General features: G+C 35.8%; 2 protein-coding genes across 3 annotated transcripts; both read left to right on the forward strand.

Moving 5' to 3' along the window:
* Window positions 1–353: 353 nt before the first annotated feature.
* On the forward strand, window positions 354–1,541 carry LOC130621259 (uncharacterized). Its single transcript, XM_057436566.1, has 2 exons — window positions 354–553; window positions 671–1,541. Exons 1-2 carry the CDS (start codon window positions 354–356, stop codon window positions 1,539–1,541), a joined length of 1,071 nt encoding a protein of 356 aa, XP_057292549.1.
* Window positions 1,542–11,674: 10,133 nt separating this feature from the next.
* On the forward strand, window positions 11,675–16,079 carry LOC130622573 (uncharacterized). Of its 2 annotated transcripts, XM_057438040.1 has the most exons (12): window positions 11,675–12,058; window positions 12,268–12,343; window positions 12,520–12,731; window positions 12,896–12,961; window positions 13,044–13,101; window positions 13,322–13,720; window positions 13,862–14,045; window positions 14,183–14,613; window positions 14,847–15,076; window positions 15,173–15,355; window positions 15,529–15,852; window positions 15,989–16,079. In XM_057438040.1, exons 1-12 carry the CDS (start codon window positions 11,831–11,833, stop codon window positions 16,058–16,060), a joined length of 2,463 nt encoding a protein of 820 aa, XP_057294023.1. In that variant the 5' UTR covers window positions 11,675–11,830; the 3' UTR covers window positions 16,061–16,079. The 2 variants fall into 2 exon arrangements, with proteins under 2 accessions (XP_057294023.1, XP_057294024.1); XM_057438041.1 differs by lacking the exon at window positions 12,896–12,961.
* The last annotated feature ends 739 nt before the right edge of the window (window positions 16,080–16,818 follow it).

A 16,818-nucleotide genomic window follows, 5' to 3' on the forward strand; every position in this document is an offset into this window, starting at 1 on the left:
AACACCTTGTCTTCCCCTGCCTCGAAGTGTCGCTTGACGCTCGAATTTCACAGGGATATAGCTTGGTGGGATCAGTTCTTGGGTGTGTTTAATGAACAATGCGATTTCTATGACCAAAGACTTATTACCAGTCTGCAAACTGATGCTTGCTCTGACGCTGTTGGTTCCTTTTTTGAGGATGATTGGTTCTATTCTCATCTATGGGTAGACCATTCCCCTCTTGCCTCTTTGCATATTAATTTTAAGGAAGCCCTGTGTGTAGTTCTTTCTGCTTTTCGCTGGGCTCCCACTTGGAAGAACAAAAACTATCCATGTCTTCTGCGATTAAAGGAACAACCCATCACCCTGTCATGATGGACTATTTACGTCTGTTGTTTTTGTCATCGGCTACCTTCAATTTTCGTTTGAAGGCTTTCCATGTAGCTGGTGCTCAGAATGTCCTTGCTGACGACATATCACGTCTTCATTCAAGACAACACTTATTATCATTTTTGCACTTTTTGCAGCTCAACTCACTGACTTCAGTCTGTGATTTGGTTGCCATCAATCATATGTCTGCCTATTCTTATTATTTTCTCATTGGTAAGTATACCATCTGAGGTAGCTAATTTTTGTATTCTCCTTCCCTTTCGTTTCGGAGTTGGTGCACGACGTTGTCCTTTTTCGGCAGGCCACCTATGCTGAGAATGCAAAAAAAGGGCTATCGCACGCATGGCAAGGCTTATGAATGTTTTTGTAGCCAGATGTCTTCGCCATTTGTGCCTGCCTCCACAGATTTTTTATGCCTATATATTGCCCATTTGGCTAGGTTTTTACTACCACAATCAATTTGTATGTATCTAAATTTTGTTGGCCTTCTACATCTTGAGATGGGATATGCTAATCCTCTAACCAACAATTGGACACTATCCACAGTTTTAAAAGGTATGAAGCGTATGCTTGGTGTTCCGGCCAAGCCACGTCTTCCTATTACCACTGCTCTTCTTTTTGGTATTCGTTCTCGCCTTAACCTAAATTGTAGCTTTCATGCTTCATTTTGGGCTGTTTGTTTAGTTTCATTTTTTGGTCTGTTCCGTAAGTCACATTTATTGCCGACATCTTCTACGATATTTAATCCGCTCAAACAACTAGTTCGGTCTGATTTTACTTTTCATGATGACCATATTCTCGTTCTAGTTAGATGGAGTAAGACCATCCAACTGGGACAGCGCACAATTACTTTTCCACTGGTGGCTATTCCTTCTTCTCCTCTTTGTCCAGTTCGGGCTATTTTGCATGCTTTTTCTCTCACTCCAGGTGTTCTGCCTGATGCTCAAGCCTTTTGTTGGAGCAAATCCTCGATGCGACCCAACACTATATTGACATATCGGACTTTCATGTCCGTTATGAAAAAAGTGTTGACAGAGTTAGGGTGTTCTACCTCCCGATATGGTACCCACTCGTTTCGCCGTGGGGGGGGCACCTTTGCTTTAGAGGCAGGTGTTCCCCTGGATGTCATATCCTTATTGGGGGACTGGAAATCTGATAGTATGTTTCTTTAAATTCACATGCCCCTTGCTCAGCGGTTTTCTGCCCAACGACTTATGGCATCACACCTTGCATGACATATTTTATTTTATTTTCTACTACTACTTTGGATTTGGACTCTATGTTTTCACATATTTTACGTTGTGAGCTATGCTATGTATATATATATTTCGTTCACGCTTATTAATATTATATAGAGATGTGTTATTACCTTGGCTTTGTTGTTGCTTATATTATATATGTGTTCTACTTTCATTTCATGCTTGTATATATTTTCAGCTATTACTATATATAAATATTCTGTAACTTTTGTCCTATCTATAGCAATAGAACTGTACTCTACAATGATGAGTTTTTATGTGTGAGTTTAAGTGTAGTATAATCTTAAAAATGTGATGTAATTTTCCTCTTTAAGTTTTGACTTTTAACCCAGCTAAAAAGCTCAGCCTTGTCCTTTCATACTTTGTCTAACTAGCTATAGCGAAATAGTTTAATATTCAAACTTGACCTATTTTACTGAGTATTAAGTAATAAATGCTAGTTTAATCCTAAATCTAACTATTGGGTAGCTAAGCTACCTGTAAGAACAACATCAAACAACATCGACGCTGTTCTCGTTTGTAAACAAACCCAGTGGTATTTTTGTAATAAGTACCAAATTTTATGTGTGCATTTATTGCGCTTATGAGTTGTAACCAAAGTGCCTTGTACGTAAATCCTAAAATCTTATGTCATTGGCTCATTCTTTACGAATGACACCACGTAACAAAGGAAAACCATGCTTTGCTATTTCCCGTAACCTATACCGAGATTGGATTGTGATATATATCAGAATTAATTACAAGCTCCTGAGCACCGACACGGGAGTAGTCGTGTGTTCGAATCTCATCTTGGTAACTATTTTTACTTTTTTTTTCTTCTTACTATCTCGCCCGCGAGGACGTGTTTACAGACTGACCTAACGAAAATTGAAATTTCGAGAAATTTTCTATCAATATTATTGCCTATCCGAATAGCAAAATATGTCGTGTCTAACTTCAGCTTTTTATACACTTTTTTGGCGAGGTTGTTTGCGTATATCATACGTCTTGTTGTCTTTAACATAAACGTTCTCTGCGCTCGCTTAAACTTTCTGCACAATGTAATGTCATTATTTATAATCGGGTCCAGTCCTAAATGAAATCGCGCCTGTCTGTTTTTTATGAGAAAAAAATTGAATACGCGAAGGCTTGCACAACAATTTTATTTCCCAATCTTCTGCGCAAGCAGAGTATGAGAGCGAAGCTCGATAACCCAAAATCCTCACCAGTTCATTTCCCAAATCTTACTGAAGGTGACGGACGTGTGCGATTTGTTGGTGTTTGCGATTAGTAAACTTCAGCTATGCTAATCCGTTTTTAATTCTTTTTCTATAGCTAGCTATATTTTATTATTTTTCCATAAGTAGTAGAGAATTATATTTATTCCTTCTCTTATATAATTTTATTTATTTACTTATTGCTATAGATCTAAAATTTATGGTGAGCTGCAATCAAAATGGCAGACACCTCAGCTCCAAAAGAAGGTGGTGAACCCATAGTGTTAGAAACTCCAATGGATTTTTTAACTAAGCTCCTTCCAGCCATGCAACAACAGCAGCTGGAAGCAATCACAGCCCTAGGAGAAAAATTTTCTACTTCATTAAACAGCCTCCGAGCCGATGTTTCAAACAATGATAATAACTTCCATGTGGACCGCAGTGGAGACAATTCTCCTGGTCTAAGTCATGGTGCAGATAAACAAAATAAAGCAAATGCTTCCATATCTGTAGATCACCCTAGAGGAAGGAAAAGATCCAGGTCTTCATCAGCAGAAACTTGCCTCAGTCATGTAGAATCTAGTTCTTCTACTAGGAGGCCTAGTAAAAAAGATGTTGATGCCATAAGTACACCAGCATCCAACCAATTATATGATGGTTTAATAAATGAAATGCTGGGGCAAGAAGAAAACCAGTTAGAGGACCCAGACCAAGATGTCTGGTCTGACCTCGTCGAAGAAACTTACCAATGAAAAATTAAAAGGCAGACTAGAAAACGTCCAAATTCCCACGAATTGCCGTTTTTTGTCTGTAAAGAGCTGCAATAAACCTATATGGGCCAAGGCAGACAGCAAAAGATCAAATGATCTGGTATTGCAGAAACTGCAAACCACTGTTTCGAAAAGCCAAGTGCATATCTTACAATCGGCAGACCAAATTATTAAGGCACCCAAACAAGGAAACCTTATTGTAATAAAACCATCCATTTTATTAAATTTGGCTAAAGATGCTCTTTGTCTAATCGGTAACGCCAACCAGCAGCTAAATCAGTATCGAAGAGTAGGATTAATCGGTGCAATGCCTCACCTAAAAGGATTGGCAAAGGATGTGTCTGAAGAAGACTTGTTGCTGTTTGGAGATGATTTGGACAAAAGAATCCAATCATTGCAAGATGAGGAGAAAACTAGTAAAGTGCTCTCACGACCATCTACACCATATTCAAAAAATAATTTTAAAAAGTACAAACAGCCATCCTCCAGTTATTCCTCCTCTGCAAAGTATAACCAGTGAAAAAACGAGAAGACCTTCTCAAAAGATCGAAACCACTCCCTGAGAAGGTACACTCAAACCCTGAAGTACAAAGGGTACAAAGGGAAGAAAACAATGGTAGGTAAGGACCTTGTTGTTGCTGACCTTGAGTTGGCAGTGTTTTTAGGGTTTGTGTTAAACTCTGCTCAGATGACAATTGCCTTAAGCAAGGAAAGTGTCATAAAATTAAAGTGTCTATATAAGGACTTGCTGTACATGCATCACCCTACAGTTAGGTTTGTTTCCAGGGTTATTGGAACATTAGTTTCTGCCTTTGATGCCGTGAAGTATGGCAAGTTACATTACAGGTACTTGGAGACAAATAAGAATCTAGGACTCAAACTAGGCCATGGAAATTTTGATTCAAAGGTTTTTATTTCAGAGTTTTCTATTAAAGATTTACAGTGGTGGCTCACAATGGCTCAGTTTACCAGACCTATACAATTGCCTAAAATTGATCTAATTTTATCCTCTGATGCTAGTCTTCAAGGCTGGAGTGGCACTGACGGAAACTCTCAATAGGGGGGCGTTGGGCTGAAGGAGAATTACCTGAGCATATCAATACTTTAGAGTTGTTGGCTGCATTTTTTACACTCAAAGCCTTCTTGAAAATAAGACAATATAGACATGTTCAGTTAAGATTGGATAACACCACAGCTGTGGCCTACATAACAAAGATGAGGGCCTTCACTCCATTGCTTGTAATAAATTGGCTGTTGAAATATGGGAATTTGCTAGAACATGTGATGTTTGGTTATCAGCTTGTCATATACCTGGTGTATTAAATACTATAGCTGATTATAAATCAAGACAATTTCAGGATAACATTGAATGGTCCTTGAATGTAAAACAATTTAACATAATTTCCGACATTTTTTGGAAATTTGATATTGACCTCTTTGCATCCAGACTCGATTCAAAATGTGAGGATTATTTTTCTTTAAGACCTGATCCAGATGCTAAAGCTGTAAATGCCTTCGCTCAGACCTGGTCGAATTTAAACTTTTATGCCTTCTTACCATTGATTGGAAAGGTTCTTGCAAAGGTAAATATAGATCAAGCCACAGGCATTCTTGTAGTACCTTTCTGGTCTTCGCAGCCTTGGTTTCCTCAAGCAATTAATATGTTATACAAGACACCTGTGTTATTTCCTCCTTCATCTAGATTATTGTTTCTACCGGGAACAAAAAGACAACATCCTCTACACCAAGCCTTGTCGCTGCTCATGCTGCCTGTCTCCGGGAATCGTTACAAGGTAAAGAGCTTCCAGCAGACACTGTCGATATCATTGCAGCATCATGGAGAGAAGGTACCCAGAAACAATACTCGGGTCCAATCAGACGATGGATACAATATTGCACTGGGAGGTCGATTGATGCCTTTCATCCAAATGTGAAAGATGTGTTAATACACCTTACTGAATTATTCAAAGGTGGGTCTGGATATAGTGTTTTATGTACAACTAGAAGTGCTATTGCTTCAGTTGTTTCAATCAGTGGTTACAGTTCTCTTTCAGAGCATCCATTGATAAGCCGTATTATAAAAGGAGTTTTTAATATAAGACCAAGTACCCCCAAATACTCTTTAATATGGGATGCAAATGTTCTTTTGACTTATTTAAAGTCTCTTAGTCCTAACAAAGATTTATCCTTTAAGGATATTAACATCAAGCTGGCTTGTCTCCTTACTATTTTAGCAGGTCAAAGAGTTCACAGTGTCCATAATATATCTGTTCCGTATATAGATTTGACAGACGATGTGATGTTATGTCACTTACCTGGCTTGCTTAAAACAACACGGCCTAAAAAGACTGATAGGACCTTGATGTACAGGGCATTCCCTTCTGACCCAGATTTATGCCCACTCCTATGTACCAAAGCCTACCTGTCAAAAAGAGAACAATTGATATCTAAGGAAATTGCTTCATTTTTTGTAACTTTTGGGAAACCTCATCATTCTGCCTCTAAGGATACACTATCAAGATGGATAAAATCAGCTATGACCTCAGCCGGTATTGATACCAGTGTTTTTTCCCCAGGCAGCTGTCGTTCAGCCTCTGGGAGTAAAGCAAAAATTACCGGGGTACCACTAGATGTCATTTTAAAGTATGGCACTTGGAGTAGGGATTCTACCTTTTATCGTTATTATTGTAGAGATGTTATTGGTAGTGTGACAAGTCTTCATGATCTTGGTGCCTCGCTCTTGGACTCAGTTATGGAAGCGACAAGTCATGAATCTTAGTTTGCGTTTTTTTTAACATTTACATACTGATTGTACATTATATTGTTAAAAGAAGTTTGCTCAGTTATTCTAATTTTCTTAAGTCTCATACTCTGCTTGCGCAGAAGATTGAGAAATAAAATTGAAGGATTAATCGAGTACTTACGTATGATGATTGATCCAGATTTTAGTTTCCAAATCTTCTGCGTAAGCATGAGGGTGCCCTGCCCTCCCTGCCCTATGCCTTTTTGGCTTAGCAGGTACACTCGGCCAGCGAGTCACGTTCGGTCTTTAAAGTAGGATTTTGGGTTATCGAGCTTCGCTCTCACCCTCATGCTTACGCAGAAGATTTGGAAAATAAAATCTGGATCAATCATCATACGTAAGTACTCGATTAATCCTTCAATTTTAAATAAGAAAAACAAGTAAAGTAAGTTTTTTTTGATTTCTTATGCTTTTCTGAGTACGTATATTTCCTGGTTCCCCTTTAATATACTTTCCTGTGACGTCAATACTAATTTACCGTTAAAGTTTGGTAAATTACAGAACAATTTTATGGGCGATGTTTTACAGACTTTATCAAAGAAAATAATGAAAAATATAATCCGCTTTGCAAAAGTCACAGACAGACGAAACTGGCGTATTATTATATAGACTAGTCGATAATGCCTGTGGAGAAATCCACATAGGCAGAAGGACAATGGAAAAATAGGTTGTTTAAGATTTTTCGCTTACGTCAGCAGTGCAATTACAAAAACTTTTGGCGAAATTTAGTTAATTATTCGTTGCCTGTACTGTGCAGAAGTTACAACGCTGATCAAGAAAATGCATATGATCATGTGCTTTTGATGAGCGGTTAAGGCATCAGGGTTTCAAAATTTTGCTGATGTCAGCTTTGGCCCGTTAAACCCCCCCCCCCCGTGTCATTGTGACAAACGGTTGCAGAGATTTAAAGGTTTTTTGGATTTAAAGGTTTTTTGATGACGTCATCAACCCGCCCATTCCGAAACGGATTCGGGGGTGCAGGTTTGGGAAACTTACCCAAATTGGTCCCAGGTGGTCTTTAGTTAACCACGCGGTGAAAAATCATTGACGTCACTACCTCATTCCCAAGTTATTTGGCCTCAAAGATTTAAGTGCACTGTAATGGCTTCATTAAGTTAATATAGGACATTGACGTTAAAGTAGTGTTATTTTTGTCGCGCCGTAACGTCAAAAAAATTAGCATATTAGAGATGCATTTATCGGCGACATCAAAGAAAAATAAGCATATCAACTTTGCCTGTTACAGACACACGGAACTGGCGTATAATTATAGAGACTAGTCGATAAAGCCCGTGGAAAAATCCACTTAGACAGGATAACAGTAAAAATGAACCGTTATTTAAATTTTGATGACGTCGGCTTCATCTTCATCACATCATTTTTCTCCATGCCGATATTGTCAATAGCGTTTATTTCAGAAAACTAACCAAAGAAAATTTAGATGAAGTTAATCAATTTCACGAATCATTCTTTGAAGATTTGTCAATGAGCTATAATAAAAATAAGTAGATAATAGCTAAATAAAAATATGGAAAAAGAAGAAAACCTAACGATTTCAGTTGAGCTAGTTAAAGATATATACAAAGAAATGTTTCTACAGCAACAAAAAGATATTTTGAAGATTATTAGTAGTAACAGGGCAATTCTGAACGACAGACTTGATAAAATGAAAAATGAACTAGAAGAAATAAAAGAAACATGTACTTGCTTAAAAGATGAAAATAAAGACTTAAATCCAAAATTACAACAAACGAAGAAAGGATTAACAAATTGGAGGATGTAAAAAAAGATCTGGAGGAGAGTGTTACCGTAACACAAGAAATACAGGAAAAGAAAATTAAAGAATTGGAAAAAAGGGTAAAACACAGTAACCACGAAGAAGAGAAAGATAGAAAGAAATTTAGGCAGCTTGAAGATAGACAGAGACGGAACAACTTAAGGATCAGTGGGTTGCAGGAAAAAGATGTTGAGAGCTGGGATGACACGGAAAAGAAAGTTTTGGATCTATTTGAGAATAAGCTTGGAGTTGGAAATGTTGTTATTGAACGCGCGCATAGGATTGGAAAAAAGAACGAGGAGAAGGCAGAACGAAACACTTATGACTAAGAAGATGTACAGAAACCACCAGCACGAACTATTGTTTTGAGGCTTCTAAATTATAAATCTAAGACCGAACTTTTAAAAAATACTAATAAACTCGCAGGGACAGGAATTTACATAAACGAAGACTTTCGTATGAAAACAAGAATGATTAGGAAGAAGCTGTTTGATGAGATGAAAACACACAGGGCGGAAAGAAAGTATGCTATAGTGTTATCAAACAAACTACAAAAACTTAGAATTCGACCCATTCCAGGGTAACGACACTGTACTTTTAAACGATTTCACTAATCCAGACATAAATTTTTATAATAATGAGATAACTAGAAATGCAAAATATTATAATCCAAATACAAACAATCTTTCTACAGAAATAGATATAAAATCTTTTTCAATACTTCATCTTAATACATAGTCACAAGAAAAAAAGATAGTCTAGTTGCGTGGACCGTCGGCATTGTTTACGCGAACTACTATCCTCAATCAGCCTGGGACGGCCCGCTCATCCTGCACAGAAGTTCAAAATGGCTACTACCTACCTTGCAGGCGAAGATCTTGATGATTTATTTGAGTTACTTGAAGGCGGTTTTCTTGATGAAGATGTGGATTTTAATGTGGAATTAGATGCTGTGATAACGGAAGTGGAAGCTTACGAAGAAGTTGAGTATCCTTGTCAGGATTGTGATAAAATTTGTAAATCACAACGTGGCCTGACTAGACATCGCAATGTCAAACACACTACTGAAGTTACTCCTGAAATATCGACGAATGCTGGTCCTTCATTACCAAAACTTACTAAAGAAGAACAAATTTTGAAAAAGCTACACCCTTTGAAGTTGAAAGTACTTATCACGAAGAGTGCTGAGATATGCCTTGGTGATCAATGTTTACCCAAATCAACCAGGGAAGTGTTTCGTGATTTCAAAGTTTCTAATGATGATGCGGTCAAACTTTGGGAAAAACTGAAGCCAATCATTTGAAAGTATAACGGTGATGCAGAAGATTTTTATGCAAACTTTTATGGTCTATTGAAAGATAACTTGTTTCCATCAAAATTTGAGGACACTACTTTGAGCAATATTATTCTAACAGAACTTGCAAATCATGTTTTAATTCATCTTTCGGGTAATGATAAAGTTGTCGATTCTGTAACTGAAGCTGTAACACCTATCTCGGAGAATGAAAAAAAAGCCTGCAATATGTGGCTGGATTTATCGTTCACAAGCTTTATACAAAATTCCGTTTTTCGAAAAAGTCTCAACAAAGTGAATTCAACAAACAGGCTGTATCAATCCTACAAGCATGCAAAGTTGACTGTGATGATTCACAGACATTGATCAATATACGCGACCGTGGTGGCTTGTGGAGAGTGCACAAACAAATACAAGAACTTTTTCGAGAATGTGAATAAATGTTTCGGTTGAAAACTTCAAATTTCAGCACAACACTAAATTGTCAAGACCTTGTTAAAAATATGCTCAAAAACTGTTCTGTACTTTCCAATTTCAAAAGTGTCTGTTATACCATTGATCCACAAGTCAGTAAAGAAGTCAGTATGAATCTTCTGGAACACATGCTTACTATGTTTACAAGAGTTCGCAGCTTTTCCTATGCTAGAGACATACGTGAAAAACATAAAGCTGCTAAAAAACTTGCAAAGAAAAGATCATTGAGAACTGAAATTAAAAAAGCCAGTAGCAGCAAAGACATGGGTCACTGATTCATCTAGCTCCAGGCATGAACTATAAAATCTGCCACAATGGCTATTTTTATAGCCACACATGTGATAAAAAAACATTACACATGGCTAAAAATCACAATAAAAATTCATTCCTTTTTTTTTTTTTTTCTGGTTGAACTTCAGACAAAAATCAGGATCCCTCACAGTACGATTTAGAGGTGCCGTGTGAGAAATCCTGTTACTTCATTTACGGTCAATTTAAGATATCAGGATTCCTCTGATTTTCCTGTAAATATATGCGTGAGTAATTCTGACGCGTTTTGAAAAAGTGACAACATTGCAATTTTTCCATAGCTAATAGCTTTCACAAAATAATAGATAGATGGGACATAGAAAAAATAAACATACATACTCATCCAATAACCATCTCCTAAAGTGATCCAATGATAGAACAAAGCATCTCCAGTCCCACAATATAAAGAGAACTAGATAAAATTGCCAATTAATAACATTTTTTCAAATGTGTGGCTATAAAAATAGCCGTTTTGTTGTGTGCTTCATTCAAAGTGTAGACATTTTTCTTTTTGGTAATGGGGTGTCATCTATCATGTTGAATTTGCTACCACATCCTTGTACATTCCCAGCAATTGGTCTTACAGAAAATTGTGCTTTTATGGTATTGTCATTATATCCAACGTCTCTCACCGATCAATGAATATTTCAAATTTTGGGATGATGTGGTCTGGTGATAAACAAGTAACAACAACAAGTGAGTCTTGAGTGTCAATATGCCAACATCTACCCAACGAGAGCTTTGAAACACGTTGACTGAAGTCAACAAAATTTCTATATATGGTGGTTGGAGAAGGTGGTGGTGAAAAATCTTGTAAAATTTGGAAATCTTCGCGTTTTTGTATGAAGTGTTCGATCGAGGTGGAGAGGCTAAGGTCGAAATATTGCCAGATTTTTGTGGAAGATTCAGATGTGGTAGTTCTCCTTCTTTCAAACTTTTTCGAGTTGGGTAAACCCATATTTGATCCTCCGAGAAATGACGTTCACAAATAAACAATTTGAACGTGGAAATGCGACGTCTCAGCTCGTCATCTACCTCCCTATATTTCGTGATGATATTGATGAGCTCCTTTCCCCATTTTTTGTTTACTTCATTATTTGGCAACGGAACTTTGAAAATACTGATGTCTTTATTTCTCCTCGATACAGAGCACTTAGTTATTTTATCATATCCCGTCCACCGCACTATATCTATAAAAAGAACATTACCTCATTATCCGCGCCACTCGTTGGCTAACAAACTAGCTATAGCAAATGTAAACAAAAATGGTAGAAACGTTGCGCGAATGTAGGATTAAAGCAAGTCAATCAAGGTTCACTCACAAAGAAACCAGCACACAAAAAAATGAAAATAAGTAGCATGTAATGTAGTAAGCTAGCTAGCTACATATGTATTATACGTAAGGTAAGTAACAATTTGATTTTGATTTTTATGCTTTACTAAACATTACTAAACAGGATACTGTATGTGACTATTCGAAGCATCTTTATTATAAAAAAATACAGGTCCTATAGAATAACTAAAGGTTACATGTTTTGTGCTTGATATTATTGATGGATATTAATGATTTTTTTGTTTTATGTACACCACTACGTCTTGTCAAATGAGGGTAAATTACAAGAATAACAGAAACACATGCTATAATAAGGAAACACTCGACTTGCTATCACAACTGAATTACAAAAGATATTCGCAATTATACATACACAAACCTTGGCACAATACACAAAACGCTACGGACCACATCACGGGTAGTATGATGACACATATTGGACAGGCACGATCTGGTTTATTAATTTGTACCATGGTATTCCTTATATATTTTTAGTTTTCAGGGTAAAGTTTACATATGAATGACATTTCTTTTTCTCTGTTGTGGTAAAAAGGGAACGTAAAATATGCATTAGAGCCCTCTGCAGTCAAAGCCCTCTGCAGTCAAAGCTCACAACTAGTTCAGAGGGCTAATATTAGAAAGGCTGAATCGTTATATATACCTATTAATTTGTTTTTCTTCAGTTTGTTTATATATATTTGGAAAAAATGGAACAGCATGTTGAGTCCATGTTAGAAGAGTCCAGGAACCATGACCTATGTAAGCTATAGTTTAATTTGTGACTCCAATCGATTTAATTATAGTTAATCATACTAGGCTATATTTTACATATTTTTTTTTTCTTTAACCTTATATGAAGAACATCACAATACTTCTTTCAAACGAAACATTGAAGTTGTTTTGACTCAAAAACATATTTAATTTTTTTCTCTCAGCTTCGGATGATGAAGATACAGAAAAGAAGATTGATGGTCTAGATAAGAATGTGGCAAGCATTTGCAATGTGCAGTGTGTTGGACAACATTTGCCTAAGTTATTAAATGATTTCACTACTGTTGCTCATGTTGTAGAAGTTGAAAATATGTCTTCAGTTGCTAATGTTGAAGAAGTAATAACATTAAACACAAACAATCAACATCATGCAAATGTGAGTAATGTGATCGATTATCATAGGTACTGAAAAAAATACGAAATTTCAACAATTGTTATATACAACAACAACAATTCAACAACACATGTTTAGTTTAAATAAGATTGATTATTACTACCGACCTTTGAATACTAATATTTTGATTTATCCAATTATTTCAGGTTGAAGTTTCCATGTCTCTGCAGCCACAAAATTCATGTATAGATAGTGGTCCAAGAATAAGTCAGGTGGGTGTTGTTAAAGTAGTTTCAGCATATATTTAATATCTATAAATGACATATTTGATTTTTTCTTTCATTTTCTATTCAGAGAAATGTAGAAAGATGTACTGCAAACTTGGTATATGTATGTCCTATAGCTGAGAATGGTATGTTTTGTCAGTTTCCAATTATCATGCATATGCTTATTTAGCCTTGTAGAGGAGCATGTATATGTTGTTGCATATAATGGTGTGTGTGAAATTATATTGATGAAAGTCTGGTTTGTACATAACATTTTAAATAGAAATTTAATGAATCAATCTTTTGTGTTTCTCTATCACAAATTTGAGTATTTTTAATAGTTGTAATATCTATTGTGTTCACTAGATACCCAAATTCATAGCATTCAGAGAAGTTTTCACAACATAAATATGTGTAAAGAGGCAATGATATTAGATGTTGATTTCAGCACTGTGTTAATTGATGTTTTAAAGAAGAGGAAGAATATTTTAGATACAGAAGATTGCCTTTTGGCTATGGCAGCATCTGACTTACTGTGTTGTGCTTTTTATGTCAGTTTCATTGACATTACCTTGTCAAATGTACAATACAGAGTGGTTCGTTATTTCGAATTTGGAAGCGTTAAAGGTTTTTTTAATAATGTTTTACTTAAAAAGATAAACTCATCCTGTTGTGCACCTATACTTCCATATGCAGTTTATACCAAAGTGGATGTAGAAGCAAAAAAACATTATGATATTTCATTATTTACATCACGAAGAAAAAGTTAGTTCTTTATATGTAGTTTTAATAGTTTAAATATCATATTTTATTTGAATTTGTAAAAGGAATTTGCTTATTTTTTATTGTTACTGACTATATATATATAACTGGGTTTTATAAGTTCTATTTTAAAACACTCTTTAGTATCTCAAAGAAATCCTCAGGAGATGGCATACATACGCCACACAAAGATAAATAAAACGAATTTATCCAAATCGTTTAGTGGAATTGTATCATCCGTTAATGGGGAGTCAATACAATGTGTTAAAGCTGCTGTGTTTGTTATGCATAAAAATCAACAATTTGAAGGTTCAAACGATAGTAAAAAGTATGTATATTTTCTTCACTGTATAGTTTTTATTTTAATTACAAAATCATTGAACTCAGTATTTTTTATATATTTGGAAAATTACTGTCTAAACCATGAACCAAGGTTCTTACACAACTATAATGTTTTTTTCACAGAATATTCATGAGTTCTCCAACTATCTGGGAGGAATTGGAAGTGCAACTGTTGAATTTTCGCATGGCTTCATCCACCAAAAATAATTATCCTGCCTTCAATTCTTCTTTTTCATCAACTTTATCGCTACAGCAACAATTTCAGTTGATATCGTCAATACCGAACTATCATAAATGGTCTTGGTACTTAGAAAAAAATAATGATGTAAGATTGGAACAAAAGTTTTCCAATTCTTGTCGACGTTTTCCTGGTTCACCTAGAAATAGGATAATTCAAGCTGTGAAGTACAGATTGGATTCTCAACTGATTGTATATTCTATTATCAAAACCTTGCATTCTGAATTCTCTGAAATACCATACAAAGCTATAAAATCCCATCATAGCCAAGTGAAAAAAGAAAGAACAAGTAAGAGAAAGCATAATCATGTAGCAGGTAAGAAATTTACTGTACTGTAATTGCTTTTTTTAGAAACTTGAATTTGTACTATTAATATAGGTAAGGAAATTAGTAAAGAGGTTTTTTTTTTTGATGTGTGTTTGTTTTATATTTCTGTTAAAGGAAAAGTGTATAATGTTATGTATATTAAGATGTTAGGTAAGACAGCACACTTCTAAGAAACACGTATGAGTAGGAGTTGTAAATATTTGCTACCTTTGGTAATACAGTTAATCAAAACGACGATGAGGATGGTGATGTCAATTCTGATGAAAATATGGCAGAGGAAATAATTAACAATGATTCAACTCCTGTGTTCCGTTCAACTCTTAAGGAGTCTCTTTACAGATTCTTTTGTGGTGAAATTTTCACGAAAGGTGTTTGTAAGTGGAGAATAAAAACGGCAGCTCAGCAAACAGTCATCATGAATGATTATGATAGTGAAACAGGAAATTTTCTGGTATGTTTAGAAAGAATGCTACACATGTTACTACTAGCCGTGTACAATCCTTTTTGAGTTTCTTTAGTGTAAAATATCGATCGTTTGTTGTTGTAGGCGTATTCCTTTGTTCATGTTTCGATATCAATGCTTGGTACTACGCAGACTGATCATTGTACCTGTAAAATATTCTCAACCTGCCAGACGGAGAATGTTCCAACATGCTGTCACTGCCGTTTATTGAATGAGTTATTACAATTCAATACGTCAAATGTTCTTCCACCACACATAAGTAAAGAGGTAATTTTCAATAAAATCGGCATTCAACACACTAAAAAAATATATTAACAGCAAAGAAAGATTACGTTTGAATCTTTCTCAGCCTCATATCAGTTAATAATCATACTTTTTTTTTTGTTCAAATTTGTAATATTCGAAAGATTAGTTTGCATAATTTCTGTTATACTGTTTAGAGTATCGAAGAAAGTATGTATTACTGTGTAGAACCAGTAATTCCCTTGAAACCAAAAGTCGGTGTCAAGAAATTTTCTATTGCGGCGAATGGTGTTGCAGAGATTGTATCCATCTTTACAGTAGAAAACACGTCTCGGAAGGTGGTGCAATGTCATTCGTCTGTGTGCAACATGAGAAAAGGAAGTAAACGAGAAATTAAATCTTTGGAAGATAGTTCAGAATTGTGCGTCCACTTGGCAACATTTAGAAAGTTCTACCTCAATAATCGCGAGATATTTTCGGAAGATGATCTAGGTGAACATATCTACTTACCAGATAAAAAGGTACTATATTCTATTTTTTTGTTTGCTAATGAAAGTACTTGCGTAAATGCTTCTTTTCAGTTATTGAAAGAGGAGTGAATTGATAACAAAAGCATATTTTTGCTAAAATTTCGAATACAATATTTTTTTTCTCCAGTGGGAAAATGTATTCGATGTCTGGATTATGGGCTTTTGGAAAGAGATCGCCAAGTACACAAGTAGTCGATAGAAATCAATATAATGAAAAATTGAGAGAATGTATTGCAAAGCGGGACGATATCAAGGAAGAAGATGTGTTGATGTTTAAGCCTGGTATTCCGTCTGGGACCTGTGATTGTAAGGTTGGTGTATATAATTTTGATCTATATCGGTCAAGTCCATTAGAACTGTTACAATATATTCATTTATCAACTGTTAAGTCTTAATTTTAAGATAATTCAGGTTGGCTGGATATCGATTCAAAAACCAGATGGTATTTTGGAGGTGGTGGGAAACACGACATTGTATTTGGAGCGAGGTGTCGTCGGTGCCACAGTGTATAAGCGGTTCTGCCTGAATGGATCGTGTACTATCACGTGGACCGGAGAAGAAGAGTGTATATATCGATCGTCAACAAAAGTATGTGCGGGATACGAAATTGGGTGGGAATTTGTAGAAGCTGTGAATAATGGCAAAATGACTTTTAACGGTTTCACCAAATTTATGAGCAGTCGATATCAGAGACGTTCGTTAAATAGTAAATTTTTGAGTGTGTCTGCGTTTATTAATTGGTGGTTTGGATGGGCATCACATATGGAAATAGACTTTCGTCAGACATGTACAGGTTGCGATGGCCATTCACCATTACTTGCTTGTGATGGTACTAAAGTTGGCATTGGATTTAAGAACGCGTTCGTCGAACCGATCGAAACGATTCATAGTGGTGAGGTAATTCAAACGCCTTTAAAAAGATTCGACCGCTGTTTCATCATTAATAAACCTGATAAC

The sequence above is a fragment of the Hydractinia symbiolongicarpus genome, chromosome 12, assembly GCF_029227915.1.
Source record: "Hydractinia symbiolongicarpus strain clone_291-10 chromosome 12, HSymV2.1, whole genome shotgun sequence".
Taxonomy (NCBI): domain Eukaryota; kingdom Metazoa; phylum Cnidaria; class Hydrozoa; order Anthoathecata; family Hydractiniidae; genus Hydractinia; species Hydractinia symbiolongicarpus.

Excerpts from the sequence above, each read along its gene's own strand:
- LOC130622573 (XM_057438040.1), top strand. The coding sequence starts at position 11,831 with ATGTACACCACTACGTCTTGTCAAATGAGGGTAAATTACAAGAATAAC. Across the intron at positions 12,344-12,519 it reads GTCCAGGAACCATGACCTAT|CTTCGGATGATGAAGATACA; the intron begins GTAAGCTATAGT and ends TTTTTCTCTCAG. Across the intron at positions 14,614-14,846 it reads AAAGCATAATCATGTAGCAG|TTAATCAAAACGACGATGAG; the intron begins GTAAGAAATTTA and ends TTGGTAATACAG.
- LOC130621259 (XM_057436566.1), top strand. The coding sequence starts at position 354 with ATGGACTATTTACGTCTGTTGTTTTTGTCATCGGCTACCTTCAATTTT. Across the intron at positions 554-670 it reads TTGGTTGCCATCAATCATAT|GCCACCTATGCTGAGAATGC; the intron begins GTCTGCCTATTC and ends CTTTTTCGGCAG.